General features: G+C 54.3%; 1 protein-coding gene across 1 annotated transcript; it reads left to right on the top strand.

Moving 5' to 3' along the window:
- Positions 1 to 218: 218 nt before the first annotated feature.
- EN1 (engrailed homeobox 1) lies at positions 219 to 5,692 on the top strand. The gene is made up of 2 exons (XM_045559082.1): positions 219 to 1,568; positions 4,597 to 5,692. The coding sequence occupies exons 1-2, from the start codon at positions 698 to 700 to the stop codon at positions 4,911 to 4,913; spliced, it is 1,188 nt and encodes a 395-aa protein (XP_045415038.1). The 5' UTR covers positions 219 to 697; the 3' UTR covers positions 4,914 to 5,692.
- The last annotated feature ends 10,955 nt before the right edge of the window (positions 5,693 to 16,647 follow it).

Here is a 16,647-nt window from a genome sequence, read left to right as displayed (position 1 = left end):
CCGCACACGTGCGGCCCTGACTCACGTGCTTCCGGTTTGAAGGCAAAAAGTGTGCCTGGGTGATTTTTTTTTCAAGCGAGAGAGTTTGTGCAAAGATCCGAGCTGTCAGAGATTTGAAAAAAAAAAAAAAAAAAAAAAACCAGCCGGGAGCTGGCGGAGACGCGCTCTCCCTGCAAAAAAAGCAAAGGCGATTAAAGGCGCTGCCAGCCTCGCGCTCTGGGCACAGCTGAGCATGACACTCGGGGAAGTCAAACCCCTCACTACTGCCTAGGAAGATGGCTAGACTTTAAAGACTATTTTTTTTTTCCTTTTAAGAAAAAAAATTATTGGAGTTTTTTTCTTTTTTCTTGCTTTCTTTTTTCTTTTTCTGTTTTGGCCGTGGCTTACTCCCCATTTAAAACAAATCATTGAATCTGGTTGCAAAAAGAAAAAGAAATAGCCAAGTGCCTCCATATCTGGATGTCTACAAATTAGAGAGAGAGAGAGAGAGACAGCGAGATCTATCTGCTCGATAAGAGCAAGCGATCCAGGCCAGACTCCTGGGCTTTTTTTTCCTGCACCCGCCCCGTGCCTTCGCTGGGGCTTCGCCTGCCTCCTTCCTCCGCGCACCCCCACGGGCCGCTGGCAAAGTGGGGTGGGGAGCGAGGCGCGGGGGGCGGGGGCCGGCGCAGCGGCCGGGGCGGCGGGGCGGCCGAGCATGGAAGAACAGCAGCCGGAACCTAAAAGTCAGCGCGACTCGGGCCTCGGCGCGGCGGCGGCGGCGGCGGCGACCCCGGGCGGCCTCAGCCTGAGCCTCAGTCCGGGCGCCAGCGGCAGCAGCGGCAGCGATGGAGACAGCGTGCCGGTGTCCCCACAGCCCGCGCCCCCCTCACCGCCTGCGGCGCCCTGCCTGCCGCCCCTGGCCCACCATCCGCACCTCCCCCCGCATCCCCCGCCCCCGCCGCCGCAGCATCTCGCGGCGCCTGCTCACCAGCCGCAGCCAGCGGCCCAGCTGCACCGCACCACCAACTTTTTCATCGACAACATCCTGAGGCCGGACTTCGGCTGTAAAAAGGAGCAGCCGCCACCACAGCTTCTGGTGGCTGCGGCGGCCAGAGGCGGCTCAGGAGGAGGAGGACGGGTCGAACGTGAAAGAGGCCAGACTGGCGCAGGTAGAGACCCTGTCCACCCGTTGGGTACGCGGGCGCCGGGCGCCGCCTCGCTCCTATGCGCCCCGGACGCGAACTGTGGCCCACCCGACGGCTCCCAGCCAGCCTCTGCCGCCGGCGCGGGTGCGTCCAAAGCCGGGAACCCGGCTGCGGCAGCTGCGGCGGCGGCAGCTGCAGCGGCCGTGGCGGCGGCGGCGGCAGTAGCCGCAGCAGCCAAGCCCTCGGACGGCGGTGGCGGCAGTGGAGGCGGCGCGGGGAGCCCCGGCGCGCAGGGCGCCAAATACCCGGAGCACGGTAACCCCGCCATTCTACTTATGGGTTCAGCCAACGGCGGGCCCGTGGTCAAAACTGACTCGCAGCAGCCTCTCGTATGGCCAGCCTGGGTCTACTGCACACGTTACTCGGATCGTCCGTCCTCCGGTGAGTACCCAATCCCCGGCTACGCTGTGCCTTCCCGGCCCGCGGACGCCCCCAGAACTCCAAGCCGCGGCGCTAGGAGAGCAAACCCGGGCCTCAGGCACGCTTGTCTCTCACGCCTGCTTCCTCCTCCTCATCCCCAGTTCCAGCCACAGCTGAATGTCCACCCAATTCTGAGATCCCGGCCTCTGCGGCCACCGCCAAGAAGCTACAGCTCGTGGCACACGGTTTTGAACTCTGAACCCCTGGGGCCTTCTTTGTGTTTTATCTTTATTATTCTTAGGAAAGATACAGTCATTGATTTTTCTTCCAGGGAAAGGGGTGTTTAGATATGGCGGAAAGGTGGGCCTACTGATCTAGGTCTGAAATCCCACGCCGGCTTTGACCGGAGGAGGCTTTGACCAGAGAAATTATCTTGCTGTGCGTTCTTAGAGACACAAAGATATTTTCTGCGAGAGTCTATTTACACAGATAGAGATAGATACGGGGCACACATGAAGAGAGAGAAAAGCGTCTGAGCGCAGCCTCCCTCCACCGGCCGGGTAAGAGAGTGTGACCCGGGTAGGTAGAATCCAGGGAAAGGCAGTTGCCAGAAAGGTGAGTGCTGGGGGTTGCTAGTTCTCTGGAGTGGGCAGACGGCGGGAGAGGCGGGAATACAGGTCAGGCTCAGGCCCAAAAGCGGGGCCAAGGGGAAGAGAGCGTCTCCCTCCGTAGCTTCTCCGCGTTGCGGCTCCCACATCCTCCCGGCCCTTCGCTTTCCTTCTTTCACGCCTTCCTTCCGCACATCTACCACTTAGCAGATTTCTGCCAGCAGCAGACGTGTTTTTCTCGGCTTCCCTTCCTCTCTTCTTCCGTGTGCCCCTCGTGCTTGGCGAACCCGAGGCAGAAACCTGCTCTGGCGACAGCCTCTGAGCCCGGAGAGAGGAGGCCGAGGCCTGCCAGACGCCCAGGCCGACGGTGCCTTGGAGAGCGGCAGAGGCTTTGGCCCACAGTCAGGACTCCGGCGCAGTCCGGCAGGGGGCCGGGAGCAACGTAGCCACGCGCCGCTTTCCTCTGGCTGGTCTCTCGCCGCCCCACCGCTGCCCGCCGGGCGCGGATCGATGCGCGCTATCAGCCCCCGCCATCTCGAGCCCCGTTATTGACACGTCCGGCTCCCTGAACCTCCGAAAAGCTGCTTTGATTGACTCGCCTGATGGATAGAGTGATTGAGCTGTCAGGCTGCATGGCTCGGACTGGCCGGGAGACTACGATTTTATTACAAGTGTCCGTGCCTCTGCACATACATACAACAACACTCCAACACGTCCTGGACCCACAACGTGCAATGGGGCCTTTCTGGGGATGTGCGCATTTCCTGGGCCATTTCTACCTACTTAGCTATTAATAATTACTAATCTAAACCCCAGTCCTGCTCTGGAGTGGCCCTTGGCTTTGTTCTTGGCTGCTTTCCTTCTTATTAGGTCTGGGAAGGCAGGGAACCGGCTGCTTCTCGAGCTTGGGCAGTTCAGAGGAATGAGCCTCACCAGAGACTGGAGTCGGTACAGTCTGCCAGGCCTGGACTCTTCCTTGGAGGACAGTTGGTGACCCCATGCTCTCCTCTGCCCCTGAAGCCAGCTGTCCAGGTTGCCCCTCCGTAGCTAGGTTTGGAGATGCCCGCAAAGACCTTTCTTTCTGGATAGTTTTAGAGATTAACAGGCCTGACAGGGACTTGACTTGGCTCAATAAGCTCCCATAACCAAGACAGAGCCCGTAAGTAGATGCCAGAAGACTTGGGTGTGGAAGCCGTGGACAGAGGTGCAGGCTTTCTAGGCACAGACCAGCAGCTGAATCCTGTCCTGGTCTGCGCACTTGCCCTGCTTCCTCTCTCCCAGGCTGGGCTCTGCAGCAGCCGTCCTCTCTGACTGGACTCGGAGAGGGATTACACCTTCCTGGGGAAGGTTTTCTGTGGCCTCTTCCCATATCCATCATGGGATCAAAGCACAGATTTTTGTCAGGATTGTCTCTCTGCCCCTATTTTGCTCATGGATGGGGGCGGGGCGGAAGAAGAAGTCTCCTTGCATATGTCATCGGTGGGCAAAGAAAGCAAATCTGCCTTGTTTTTGTTATTCAGGAGCTTTCAATCCTGAAATAGCAACAGTTCCAAGGAGAAATAAGGAAGACCCAGATAAGGGAGATCCTACCTGTGCAGCTGGGCGGAGTGGGGAAGGTCCTCTCTTACCATCCAAGGGGCAAAACTGAAAATCTAGGGGCTCAGGTCAGGAGGGTAAGGCCTGCAGCTGGGCTAGGGCCTTTTCTTCCCCTTCAGAGAAGGGGGTACTCAGCTTATCCTGCAGAACCTAGGAAGGGCTTCCTTTAGGCCAAAGAGGAAGAAGAGGAGGTAGGGGGAGCAGACATTAAATACTTTGGAGCTGAGCAACCTTCTCACAGCCCCTTCTCCATTCCCTTGGATTCTGAGGTCAATAACTCTAAGCATATGGGGTCTTACTCTACAGTATGTAGAAGATGTAGGTCGCATCTTGAGGATGAGGGGAGGACTAGTTTGCAGGCCGGAGACTCCCCCAGGCCTGCCCTCGCTGCCCCATCCATTTTATTTCAGGGCTGTGAGGACAGCAGGCTCCCGTTCCCTCCAAGTCTGGGCTGGGCCGTATCAGGCTCCAAACACCTATCCATCTTGGATTCCCGCCTTCTTGGCTGGGAAGTGGTGTGATTTAAGTCTGTCCCCGGCTTTCCTGTTCTGAATTGGGGTGTGGGGTGCACCTACAACCTCGACCAGTTTTCCTCCGCGGCTCCTTTGCCTCCCACCCCCTAGAAGGAAACCCAGAGAACCCAGTGGCACTGCGAGAGGCACTTCGATCCAGGGGTTAGCCGGCGGGAGGGAGGCGGGGGTTCGTCAGGGCCTCCGCGATTGTCCCGGAAGCGCGGGGCGCGATTCCCCAGCTCGGCTCAGCAATTCTCACGGCTTCCTCTGCCCTCTCCCCCTCCCTTCTGCCCTCCACCCCTCACCCCCACCCGGCCCTCTCCGCCGCTGCAGGTCCGCGCACCAGGAAGCTGAAGAAGAAGAAGAACGAGAAGGAAGACAAGCGGCCGCGTACGGCGTTCACGGCCGAGCAGCTGCAGAGACTCAAGGCGGAGTTCCAGGCAAACCGCTACATCACGGAACAGCGGCGGCAGACCCTGGCCCAGGAGCTCAGCCTCAACGAGTCCCAGATCAAGATCTGGTTCCAGAACAAGCGCGCCAAGATCAAGAAAGCCACAGGCATTAAAAACGGCTTGGCGCTGCATCTCATGGCCCAGGGACTGTACAACCACTCTACCACCACGGTCCAGGACAAAGACGAGAGCGAGTAGCCGCCGCGGGCTGGGGCCGCGCGGTCCGGCCGCCGCGCCCGCGCCCCCTCCTGGCACCGCCGCCGCCGCTTCTCCGGCCCCACGCCGGGGAGAGAGCATCTGCGCAAAGGAGGGGAGCCGCAGGCAAAGGACAAGAGAGAGACAGAGAGAGATCCTCAGAATGGACAGTCACATTTAAACGAAACGTTTTTGGAAAGGGAGAAGGACTGGACAGGTGCTATCGAAAAATAAGATCTATTCTCTATTCACAGTATAAGGGACGAAACTGCGAACTCCTTAAAGCTCTATCTAGCCAAACCGCTTACGATCTTGTATATATTTAATTTCAGGTAAGGAAAACAAATATGTGTAGCGATCTCTATTTGCTGGACATTTTTATTAATCTCCTTTATTATTATTGTTATAATTATTATAATTATTATAATTATTTTATCCCTTACTCCGCCTCGCTGCCCCCAGCCCAGTTTCGTTTTCGTTGCCTTTTTCTTTTGAATGTTACTGCTTCTCCGGTGCCTCCCGCCCCGCATCGCTGGCCCTCGTTTCTCTGGGACTTTTCTTTGTGTGCGTGAGAGTGTGTTTCCTCGCGTGTCTGCCTTCGCCTCTTCCCACCTCCCACGACCCTTCTGTCGGTCTGTCTGTCCTGCTTCCCTTTCGTTTTCCGAAGACTTGTTGAGAAATACGACCCCACAGACTGCGAGACTGAACCGCCGCTACAAGCCAAAGATTTTATTATGTTCAGAAACCTGTAGTCTGAAATAAAGTGTACACTGTGCTCACGAGCCGCTGGCGGCCCTCCTCTTTGCGGGCTCGGGAAGGGCGCGGGCCCGGGCACGCGGCGCCCCTGCGCACACCGGGCGGGAGCCGGGCCGGGCCTTTAGATCACCGCACAGCACAACGAATGTGGGGGGCAGAGCGGGAATGCGGTGGTACAGGCAGCCCAGATTCGGCTTTGGCCCGGGTCTGGAGGGTCTGGCGGGGACATGCTTGATCTCCGATTGAGTTCAACGGAACCCAAAGGCCGGCAACCCCAGTCCTGGCTTCAGAAACTGCCCCGGCTGCTTTCAGGGCGTGGCCGGCCCAGCCGGGCTGCGGCCTCCTCCTGTTCAACCTGCTCTTAGCTCCAGCCTGCCCCTTTCTTTTTTCTTTCTTTCATGAGGTTTTGCTAGAGATTTTTGTCCTTCAGAGTCCGAAGGCCTTTCCAGGGCGGAGACAGAGGCCGGTGGGCTGCCTGCCGCCCTGAACAGCTCTCCAGGGCGAGGGTCGCTTCTCCCTGGCTTCTCTGCCGCCTGGAATTCACTGCTTTTGGTTTGTGGGGAGTGAATCTGTTGGCAAAGCTGCGGGCTGGGGACGGCATCTGGAGCCTCCCGAGGAAAGGAGGCTCGAATGCTAGTTCGTTGCTGGCATCACTCTGGGCCCAGAACCTGAGGTGGGCTCTGGGCCTGCCTCGTTGCGACATAAATCTAAGCTGGGGGAGGGGGGCTCCCCAGTCCTCTTCAGCATCCCAACAAAGCCTAGATTGCTTTCTCACCGAGAGTGGCGTGCACACAAGCCTCCAGGACCCTCAGAACACCCGGGCTTTCCAGAAGGAAAAGTAAAATGTCTTGACTCTTGCCGCTGACCCTGGACCCCATTCTTCCAGGGCAAGAGCTGGGCCCCGGACATTCAGAGATTAGGAGGAGGAAGAAGGCGTCCCTCATCAGAAGATACTATCTCCCCTTTGTCTGGGATTTTTTGAAAAATTGTAACTTCCTCTCCCTCCTCCCTTTTAGTCTCTTCTGCAATATGTGTGTATGTACTTACACTTGTGTGACTAGATAGTTGTCCACACATATTTGTGTGCATATGTGATATTGTGTAGATATCGGTGCATCTAAGTTCCTACCAGTTTTTTTGTGTGTATTCCTGTACGTGTGAGTATTGTGCAACTGGGTGTTCATTTCTCTGTAATTAGATGCACAGTTGGACGTTTGTGAGCTCACTGTATGTACATGCACTCATTTGTGTTTGCATGCTGGAATGTCTGCAGGTGTGTTGCTGGGTTTGTGCATGCATGGGAATTCTGTTCTCTGACCTCTTTCCTTGGATTTCTTTCCTGTTGCTTTTGCAGGATTGATTTTGTGAGAAATGAGAAGGGCTAGTCATTACACCTATTTTCTTGAAAAATTCCCCTGATTTAGCCCGAGGTCCTAGTCAGTCCTGGCTGGAAAAGTGACAGTGCTAGACTCCAAGCCCAGGAAGCCTACGGCCCCTCCAAGTCCCTGCTGAAAGGTTTGAGGGCTTGGGGCTCAGTGGCCTGGAGGGGAGTTGGAGGGTGCATTTGACGGTGCCATAGGTTCCTGACTTTATTGCAGTAAGTTCCTTCTTTCCATCCCCATTTCTTGGTGTGTATGGAGTAACCCCTGCTTATATAAGTGCTCAACCAATACTTTCATGCAGAGTTGGAGGCAGTGAGATGGGCCCTTCCATGGGGTTTGCCTAGGTGAGTTGTTCGCTGGTGGTTGGAAGCACATGCTTTGCTTCCCTTGGGGAATAGAGCTTGGAATTGTCAAGGCTTTCACATCTTCCTGTTGGGAATCTGAGGCCTGGGGCTCAAGGTAGTCCTCCCCGCATCCAGACTGCTCACATCCAGGATGCTCGGAAGTTCAAGAAGGGCCTGTCTCATTTCACCATCTGAGTACATCCAGTTGTGATGTTGAGGCACTCAATGTTACAGAATCTTACCATTTTGAATGGCTGGGAACTGGGCTACCCTCCTTTCTTCTTTCCCCAACATGGCTCTTAGAATACCCAAGACCCCCAAGACCACCAGGTGCAGAGGCTGGGACAGAGGCCAACCAGAGTGGCAGCTCTAGGAAACATCCCATTCCTTAGGCTCCTCTTCACCTCTTCTAAGAGATCAAAGCCAAGAGCTCTTCCCTTTAACCCAGCGGGAGAGGGAGGAGTTGGTTACCACTCCCCATGATTGTATTAGTAAAGTGTATAGATGTGAATATCATTATTCTGTAATTTGATTTCTTGCCTATTATTTCCTTTTATCTTCCAATCACTGTGGGCAAATAGAATTTTCTTCATTGCTCAGTGAAAAAAATTGAATCTCTGAGAACTTAAACATTTTGTCCGTGCCTCCACCATGGCTGTGTGTCTTTATGTCACATCTACCTCAAGAATCTGGCGAAGGCCCTGAAGTCATTGCCCAAAATGACTCTCCTATCTTCTCTCCCTCTCTGTTTTCCATTTTCCTTCTTCCTGATTAAGGTAGAGGAGAGGGTGGGGGAGGACTCTGGTCAGATCTTTTTCTTGCACGCCCTCTAAAAAAAAGAAAGTAATAATGATCATAAACGGCCATTGATTTCTCTGATTTATGGGGCTGGCTTAGTGAGCCGCCTGTGTATTAAAGTCTGGGGCTGCATCGAAATAAATACTTGAGCACGCCATCCCAACTTCCTCATTTTCTGTCTTTCCTTTCCTTTTTTTTTTTTTTTTTAAGATTGGATTGAACCATAAACTTAAATCTTCCTCAGCCTAGGAGGAAATACATGCTAGCTGAGTCTAAATAGTATTGATCTGTGGCTCTTTCTGAGGGCAAAGGTCTCTGTTTCCTCACTGGAAACTCCCTTTCCTTCAGTAGGGTCAGGGGAGAAGGCTCTGCATGGATGGGGATGGGGGAAGGAGAGAGTGAAGTGAAGAAAAAGTATTTTGGTATCTGGGTGTGTGGAGCTACTGTGTGTGTCTGTGTGTGTTTATGTGTTTGTGGGTTGTACTGTGTGTGGCATTTGTATCAGGGTGGAACTGAGCATATTTATTTAAGCCTGAGATGGAAGCTTGTGCTTTGGGTGTATGGGCCCCAATGGTGATTGGTGTTTGTGGGTATATGTGTACCCAGGTCTTAGGCCCCCTGTGGGGCTGCTCAGGGCACAGGGAAGGAATGGTCTGTGGGCTTCCCCCCCCAATTCCCCCCCCACCCCCAGCCCTGTCACCTGTGGTAGGGCTTCCAGAGATGATGCCACCGATACCACTGGGGAGGCCACTGTGCCCCAGCACCCCCTACCCAAACACACACTGCCCTTAGTCAAAAGGCCAAAAAGGCCAAGTTGCAGGGGCAGGGGTGAGCTCTGGTTGACTCCTAGAGTCCCCGGAGGCCCAGGCCAGGGCTGGATGGGGCCTGATGAGACTCTTCAACCTGGATGAAGGTGTCTGTTGTGGCTTCTCTGGGGTGGCCATTAGTTTCTCCAATGGTCAGCCAGCCTAGCTTTTCCTTTATGTGTTCGAGAAAAGCTATTCATCTGGCAATGTAGCCAACCTGCTGTCCCCTGCTTCCACCATGCAGATACATGGGAAAGGGCAGAGAGAGGTAGGGAGGCATCCAGCAGCGCTCCCCTGGCTTTGCTTTATAGCCTGGGCCCATTTAACCTGGACATCACGGTGGGTGCAAATGGAAGGCTGTGCTCACCCCCATCTGGGGGAGGTGGCCAAGCATTACTCCATCCCTTTTCATTCCCACCAGAGACCTCAGCTCTCCTCTCCCACTCTGAACTCAGGTGAGGGGGCTACTCTTGTATGGCAACCTGTGGCAAGGGAAGGGCTGGGCCTCTGCCAGCCCCCACCCCTCCCCAAATGCTTTAGGCCAGTCTTTTAATGCAGTCTCAGTGTTGAGGAATCCTCAGGGATTCTCGAATAAAAAGGTTTTATTTTTACAGGCAGAAAAAAAAGTCCTGAATGGAAAAGTGCCTCATACAAAAGCACACAGCAAATGAGAGGCAAAGCCATCAGATTTCCTATTAGTCCAGGGCTCTTCTCACTGTGCCACTGAGTGGGTAGTGTCATGCGGGCAAATGCACACAGGTACACTCTTCCACACATACAAATGCACAAGCATGCACACACCTATGTGTATACATGTGCACACATGTAAAGCATATGTATGTATATAAATATAAGTGGGCTGATATGCAGAAGTGTGCTCACAGCAAGCACATGGACAATTGCCTGTGTGGAAGGTTCTAGCACACATTTATACATGGGCCAGGAATGCACACACTGGTTTTCTCTAGCTGGTGGGCTTCACTCATAGCCAGGGTAGGGGACAGAACATCATTTCCAGGGCTCAGGACAGACCTGCCTGTCCCCTTTTCCATGGAGGCCACCAGGAAGAACTGGGTCTGAGGTGGGTGGGTTGGTTGTGTGGGGGCCAGAAGTCTCTACCCTGGAGTCAGGATAGAGAAGAGACAGTCCCTTCCCTCTCCATCCCTACCCTCATCCCACACTCCAGGGGTTTGCTACAACCTTTTCTCCAGCAAGTGCATCATCCTGTGCCTTCCCAGCTGTACCTCCTGGGGGTGGAGCAGGCCAGGGCAGGAGGGGGCAAACTTTCTAGACAGGTTTCTCAGAGAGCCTGAGAAGTCATGGGCCATTCCAATTTGCTCCTTGAGTTTGCTTCTAAATGCAGCCTTTCTCAGCTGCAGTGCCATTCTGGAGGTGGAGTGGGCTCCTCTGCTCTGGACCCCATGGATATGGGGGTGGGTTGCTTTGAGGACATTTGGGAAAATTTCAGGCTGCAGTAACGGAAGACTCTAGGTATGGGGGGAGACTGTAGAAAAGCAGAGATTTACTATGTGTGCGGGCACACATCTTACCCAGAAGAGAGAATTACTATCAATAGCTACTGACTCAGCTTTGGGCAGGCAGGTGAGAGGGGGGGGTGGGGGAAGGTGGGTGGGGGATGGTGGGGGTGGTGGTGTGTAGAGGAGGCAGTGAGCACAGCCTCCCCCTCCTCATCTCTGCTGGATGATGGGGTTTAAACACAGGCATGATTTAGAGACTAACAGGCACCAGCTGATTTCTCCTTGCCCCTTTCACCACGCAAGTGCGCATGGGTGGTGGGAAGCTCTATTTAGGGTACTATAATCCTCCTGCAGCCTGAAGACCTGGACTGTAGGCACCCGAGGAACAGCAAGTACAGAGCAGGAGTGGGGGAAGCCCCCTGTGGGCAGAGGGGAGTCCAAAGACAGGAGGGACGCATGAGTATTCCAGATTTGGCCACAACTGCTACAAGAATGGGCTTGGACTCTGGCAGAGAGCAACCAGTTCCTGCAGAAAGACCCAGCATTCTGCCATTTGATAAAGGGAACCCAGCGGGAAACTTGTCTGATAAAGCTCGGCTGCCTGCTTAGAGGCTTCCTAGGGTTGGGGGGAAGCAGCCATTAATACTGTCAATTTCCTCTGAGCAAAGACATTGTAGAAGCTGAAGAAAACAAAAGCAAGTCCCAGTAACCAACTCAGCAGGTCTCTCCTGGCCCTTCCTCCGCCCCTTCACCCCCAGGTACAGGATTTGTCCATTTGGCAAAGTGGAGGCAATTCAGAAGACACTGATAAAAATTCAAACTTTAATCATTACTCACTGAGGGCCAACCGCGCGCACTGCTAACCATTTGACATAATTTACTTCACGTAACCACACATTTTTTTTTTGAGTTAGATGTTATCCCCATTTTGCAGATAAGAAAAGTGAGGTCCAGGGTCGTCTTGCCAAGGTCACACCAAATCACATTAAAGTCTACACTGTAATTATATATCATAAAATACAAGAACGATTCGCATTTGCGCAGCGCAGTACCGAGTACCCGCTGTGTGTCCTAGACTTCGGCACATGGCAGGGAGCGGCACTGATTTGCTTGTTAAGTGTCGTTCTTCTTTCTCTTCTTCAGTCTCAAGTAGGAGTGGTTCTCACCGCCTCTTCACCCCTCCCTTCCCTCTCAAGCTGTAACTCAGGTCCGAATTCAAGTTGACGCACCCACTCTACGCCTCCCACCCGGGTCTCAGATTAGGTTCCCAGGAGATTCCTATCTTTTCCCAGAGTAAGATGACCCCTACCCCCACGAAAAGCAATTTTCACCCTCACACCTTCCTCTCACACCAGAGCCCCAGCTGGGTCCGCTGCAACAGCCCGCCTCATCCGGGCATCTCGTACTTTGGCCTCGCTCCAGCACGGCTGGAGCTGCCTGCGCCCTGCGCGGTCCGCGGAGTGAGCTTCGCACATGCACTTCCGGTCAGCGCCGGCCAGGACACAGGCCGGAACCGCTGTGAACCCCTTCTCTTCAAGGGGGTTCTGGAGAAGAGAACGCACCTGGGGATCGGCCGTGGCCTCTTAAAGCGCCTCTCTCCTCCCCCCAGGAACCGCGAAACCCCAAATCTGCTCGCCCAGTGCGGGGCGCGGACCCGCCCATCCGCTCCCTGGGGACGCACACGGAAAGGTCACCTGCACCACCTCCCCGAGCCAGGCTCCGGGCAGGCCCCAGGGATCCGCGCGGGGGCCGCAGGCTCCAGGCCCCCCAACCCTCATCCCGGTTCTCCCGGACGATGTTCATAGTACAGTTTCTATCTGAGTCCAGGCTGGGGTCGCTTTCATTTTCTTTCCCCTTCTTTGCTCTCCGTCTTTTTCTGTAGGCTCCTCGGCCTCTGTGTTCCTTCTCGTCCTCCGCTCTAAGATTTTTGTTTTCGCTCCGGAGGCCGCCCTCCTGCGGCCAGCTTCCTCCCGCCGCTGGGACTCAGGCTCGGCTGCAGAGTGTACCGGGCGTCCCTTCGGCTCCCTTGCCTGCCCTCTCCGCTCGTCGCCCGGCCCAGCTCCCAAGTTTGCTCCTCTGGCTGCCTCCCACCGCCGCTCCACGGAAGTCCCGGACGCTCCAGCTGTCCGCTCCGTTCCCCGGCCAACACGTGGGAACCAGCGCCGAGCTTGGGTGCAGCCACGCTGTCCCCGATGCTCTCTATCCCACCCACCTTTAACTCTTGGGCTTCCAAGTGGGGGCCACTGGGGCGCGGTGTGGGGAGCGCCCTTCCCCTGCTAATGAGAGTCGCTTTGCAATATCGGGAGCAGGGCGGCCAGGCCTGGGGTCAAACCAGGAAGGGGGAGGGGTGGACAGCAAGGCTGCGGAAACCAGACTTTATTTGTGTTGCTTCAACTTGTCCTGCATGGTTAGACGAGGCGCGCGCTCTTGCACACACTCCACGGGCAGCCCAAACCCCTCGCTGGCTCGGCCGGCCGGCTCTGCGCCCTGCCTGGTCTTGGCTGGCCCTGAGCCACTGGCGTCAGAGGGCTTGGGCGCTTGTTTCCTCGGTGCTGGCTGGGGAGGACCTGGCTTGCGGAAGGGCTGCCAACTGAACTTTCCCGGACTAGGTGAGCGCCTTCCGAAATCCTCGCTGCGGGATCCTTTTTGGGGCGAGAGAAAGATGCAGAGCAGCCATGCCCCCTGCTGCTGCTTCCCCCAGTAAAGCGAGCACCTTCCGGGCGCAGAGACATGCCCATCTCCTCCTGTCCTCCTTTCCTGGAGATGTTTGGCCAGTTCGCTTCCACAGGCACAGCTGAGGTTGCCCACTCGGGTTCACTGTTTACTTAGAATTTCTTTAAAACTACTGGCGCCGACTTGCCCTAGCTCTGCGCCTTCCCTGGGCGGCGCCCACCCAGGCCGGGCAGAGCTTGCAGAAGGGCGCGGCTTGAACCGAGAGCGTGAGAGAGGCCGCGGCCTGGCTGGGATGCGTTCTTCCATCCGTAGCTCGATTTTCCGCGCCCGATACCCCTGCAGATTGAGCTCTGGCCTTCACCTTGGCCTCCTGTTTTAGGATCCGTTCAAGTGCTCTCTTCTCAGCCCCCCTCCGGCCCCAGGAGGACAGCTGAACCCAGTTCCACCCTTATCAGGCCTCGAGTTTCTTGGCATTCTCCATGTCCTCATAGGGCTGACCACATTGGTGCCCAGTGAGAAGTGTTTGTTGGCTTTGGGATTGCCATGCATGTGCGGGACCCCGGATGTCGATGCAGATGCAGCGCAGGGGGGAATGGAAGGATTATTGCTTTCCCTGCACCAAGTTCAGCCAAGAGTGAACAAAGTTCCCTTTCAGGCATTGAACTCTTTTTTGGCCCTCAGATGGGGCAGGACCTGTGGGTAGGAAAAGGAGGTGCTGAGTCCTCTGTGCCACTCGAGCGTAAACTTTGGCCCCAAACAGACCCGGCCACCAGGTGAAAGTAAACCAAGATGCGTGGGGCCCCGGGAGGCACCCCAGCTGTGGACATTCCCTCGTGTAGTGCACGACTCCTGCCCAGGGAAGAAGCTGCTGCTGCCCCCCTCTGGGATCTTGGAGAGGCCCGGCCTCCATAGAGACTGCTCACTTTCTTTTCTCCGGACCGTAGGTCTCCCTAGCCTCCCCTACCTCTCAATCCCCTTTGGGAGAGTTGTCTGTACCACCGCCTCACCCCCCCGGGGGGGTGTCCCCTGTTTGGATTTGGCCCCATCAATACTAGCAAGTCAAGCCCCGCCAGGCTAGCTGAGGCTGCGGGGCCCTCCCTCTTGCTACCTGGGGTGCGGTAGGGACTCCTTTTCCCCTAGAGACCCTCCAGCACTTCGGTGTTGATGATCATTACTTTAAATTAAAAGTCTCTTTTTTTCCTTTCCGTCTAAGCCTCAACTTAGTTTCAGAGAATGAAGCGTGAAAGCTCTTTTATGGAGATTACCGATGCTTCATTTATTCCCGCAAATGGCAAACACGGCCGGCAAAAACCGAGCGAGCAAGCTCCTTGTCTCGGATCCTCAGCCGTCTCGGTGTTCACAAGCTCACTTGGCTGTGAGACTCCGTTGGGGAAAGCCCCAGCAGCTGGGCTTCCCTGGGGAAGGGAATTGCAAGTTTGTTCGCTTGGGCTGTGACAGCAGGCACCTGCTGGTGGGTCAGCAGTCTAGCTGCAGACCCTCGGCTTCAGAGCTGAGGGGTTTGGGGTCAGGGAAAGTGTGTGGAGGGGGTCCAGAGTGTTAGCCCTGAGAATCCCTGAGGTGCTGCATTTTTGTCTGTGTGAAGATCCTGGTTATCCTCACTCCAAATCCACCCTTCCACTTCCTTTGTATAGTGGAATCCAGTAGAACTTGGGGTGCCTTGGACGGAGAGAGCCAGGGGATGCATGTACCACCTCCTGATCTCATTCACATTCCCATTTCAACCCTACACTCGCCCCATGGCATTCTCCATGCTTGGCCAAGGGTCTGTGTCCATAGTAAGGGCTTTGGTGGAGGCTGTTTTATTTTTGCATGCCAGCAAAATAAAGCCAGGGTACACACACACAGCCCCCAAGGGCAGGCAGTCCCCTCTGGAAAGGGTGGATCATTTGGAAAATGGATCCATAGCTTTGAACCTTTGGAATACAAAACTCACCTTGTGATTTGGTGGTTGTCTCCTCCACACGATCTGGGATGCTTTGACCATTTCACAAGGGGCAGTTGGAAGGAAGTGATATGGCCTCTGGGAGAAGAAACAACAGAGTTTTTATTCTTTTTAGAGCAGAGAAGTTTGAATAAAGAAAAGAATAAGCTCCTATAGAATAACTTCCAGAGTTCAGGCTTAAATTCCTTTGTGACACTATGTTATTAACTTGAACACAGTGGCATCTCCACATTCCAGCTACAAAAGCTATTGTTGAGAGGAGATACCAGCCCCCATTCCTCCCACCTTACCCAGCAAACAGGTTGCAGGGAGAGTGCAAGTGCTGCTTTGTTTCGAGTGTCTCGCTTTTCCTAGGAAGGTGTCTTAGGATGTGAGTGTGAGAGTTGCCCCGAGGTGTCAACATGGACCAAGTTTAAAGTGACGCAGTTTCCCTTATTATATAACTGGTGACTTGTCTATAGCTTGGAAGGAAGTGGGGCCCATTTAGTTATCCTTGCTGCCCATAATGGGTAATGATGGTTTTACCAAAAAGGTCCTCAGTGGCTAAGAGAGGCCAATCTAAATGACTCTTTGAGAACGAGATCACCCCACAGAGCCTGCGAAGGTCCCACTGGTGCCATAAGGGAAGGTGAGGCTAGTGGGTGAGGGGTTGCAGCATGAGGTATGTGTGAACACACAACACTAAGTTGGGAAAAGAGGAGAGAGGGCTTGCTGCTTGCCTGAACAATTGCCAACTTCCATTAATTACTCAGTCATTTTAATGTGAAAGCAAATACCAAAATGTGCTTCTGCCCATTCTGGATTAATGGCCTGCAAAATTGGATGAGGAGGGGGCCAAAAAGAGAGTTAACGTGTTCGAGAGTATTCAGCCCTTTTTTCAAACCTAGAGGGATTTTCCCCAAATGCCCGAGGTGGTGGTCAGTGAGTTGAAAACTTAACAAAAACTGTTCCTTAGTGAACAGAGGTTGGTTTCTAATAATGATAAACATCAGAAGGAAAACCTTCCTTGGGCCCTCATCAATTATTCAGTCACCCAACCTGGCAAGTGCTGGTGATGTCCCTAGTACTGGGGTGGGCATGTTGGTGTGGTGTGGCCCAGATAGTCACAGGAGCCGAGTGAACTCCTGAAGGCTGAGCCTGGGTATTTGGAATATTGCAAACACACTTAGAGCCCATCTCTTAACTTCCATAATGTCAAGGTAATTCCTGTGGGACCATTTTTTATTGGTTAACTTAGTTGAATTGATAATCTGTGAAATAGAAAACAAAGTCAGGTTTAGGTGCACCTGCCTTAGTTCATGATGTCAAAAGCTTCAGGTAAAAAAAAATACTTCCTTGCTTTCACCACATACAATGTGTTTACATAGAAGAATGAAACCACAGATTTATAGAAGTTGGAGATTATAGTCGCTTTTCCTTGATATTCCCACTCCCCTTTCCTTGTGCTTGTTCTCAGGTGGTTTTGTTGAGCACATTTTCTTGGGAATGTGTTTATATGGCACAGCCCCACAGAGCTTCCAGAAGTGTGGCCTTGGGT

This window comes from Lemur catta, chromosome 8, assembly GCF_020740605.2.
Source record: "Lemur catta isolate mLemCat1 chromosome 8, mLemCat1.pri, whole genome shotgun sequence".
Lineage (NCBI taxonomy): Eukaryota > Metazoa > Chordata > Mammalia > Primates > Lemuridae > Lemur > Lemur catta.
This window is presented reverse-complemented; position numbering and strand designations above follow the sequence as displayed.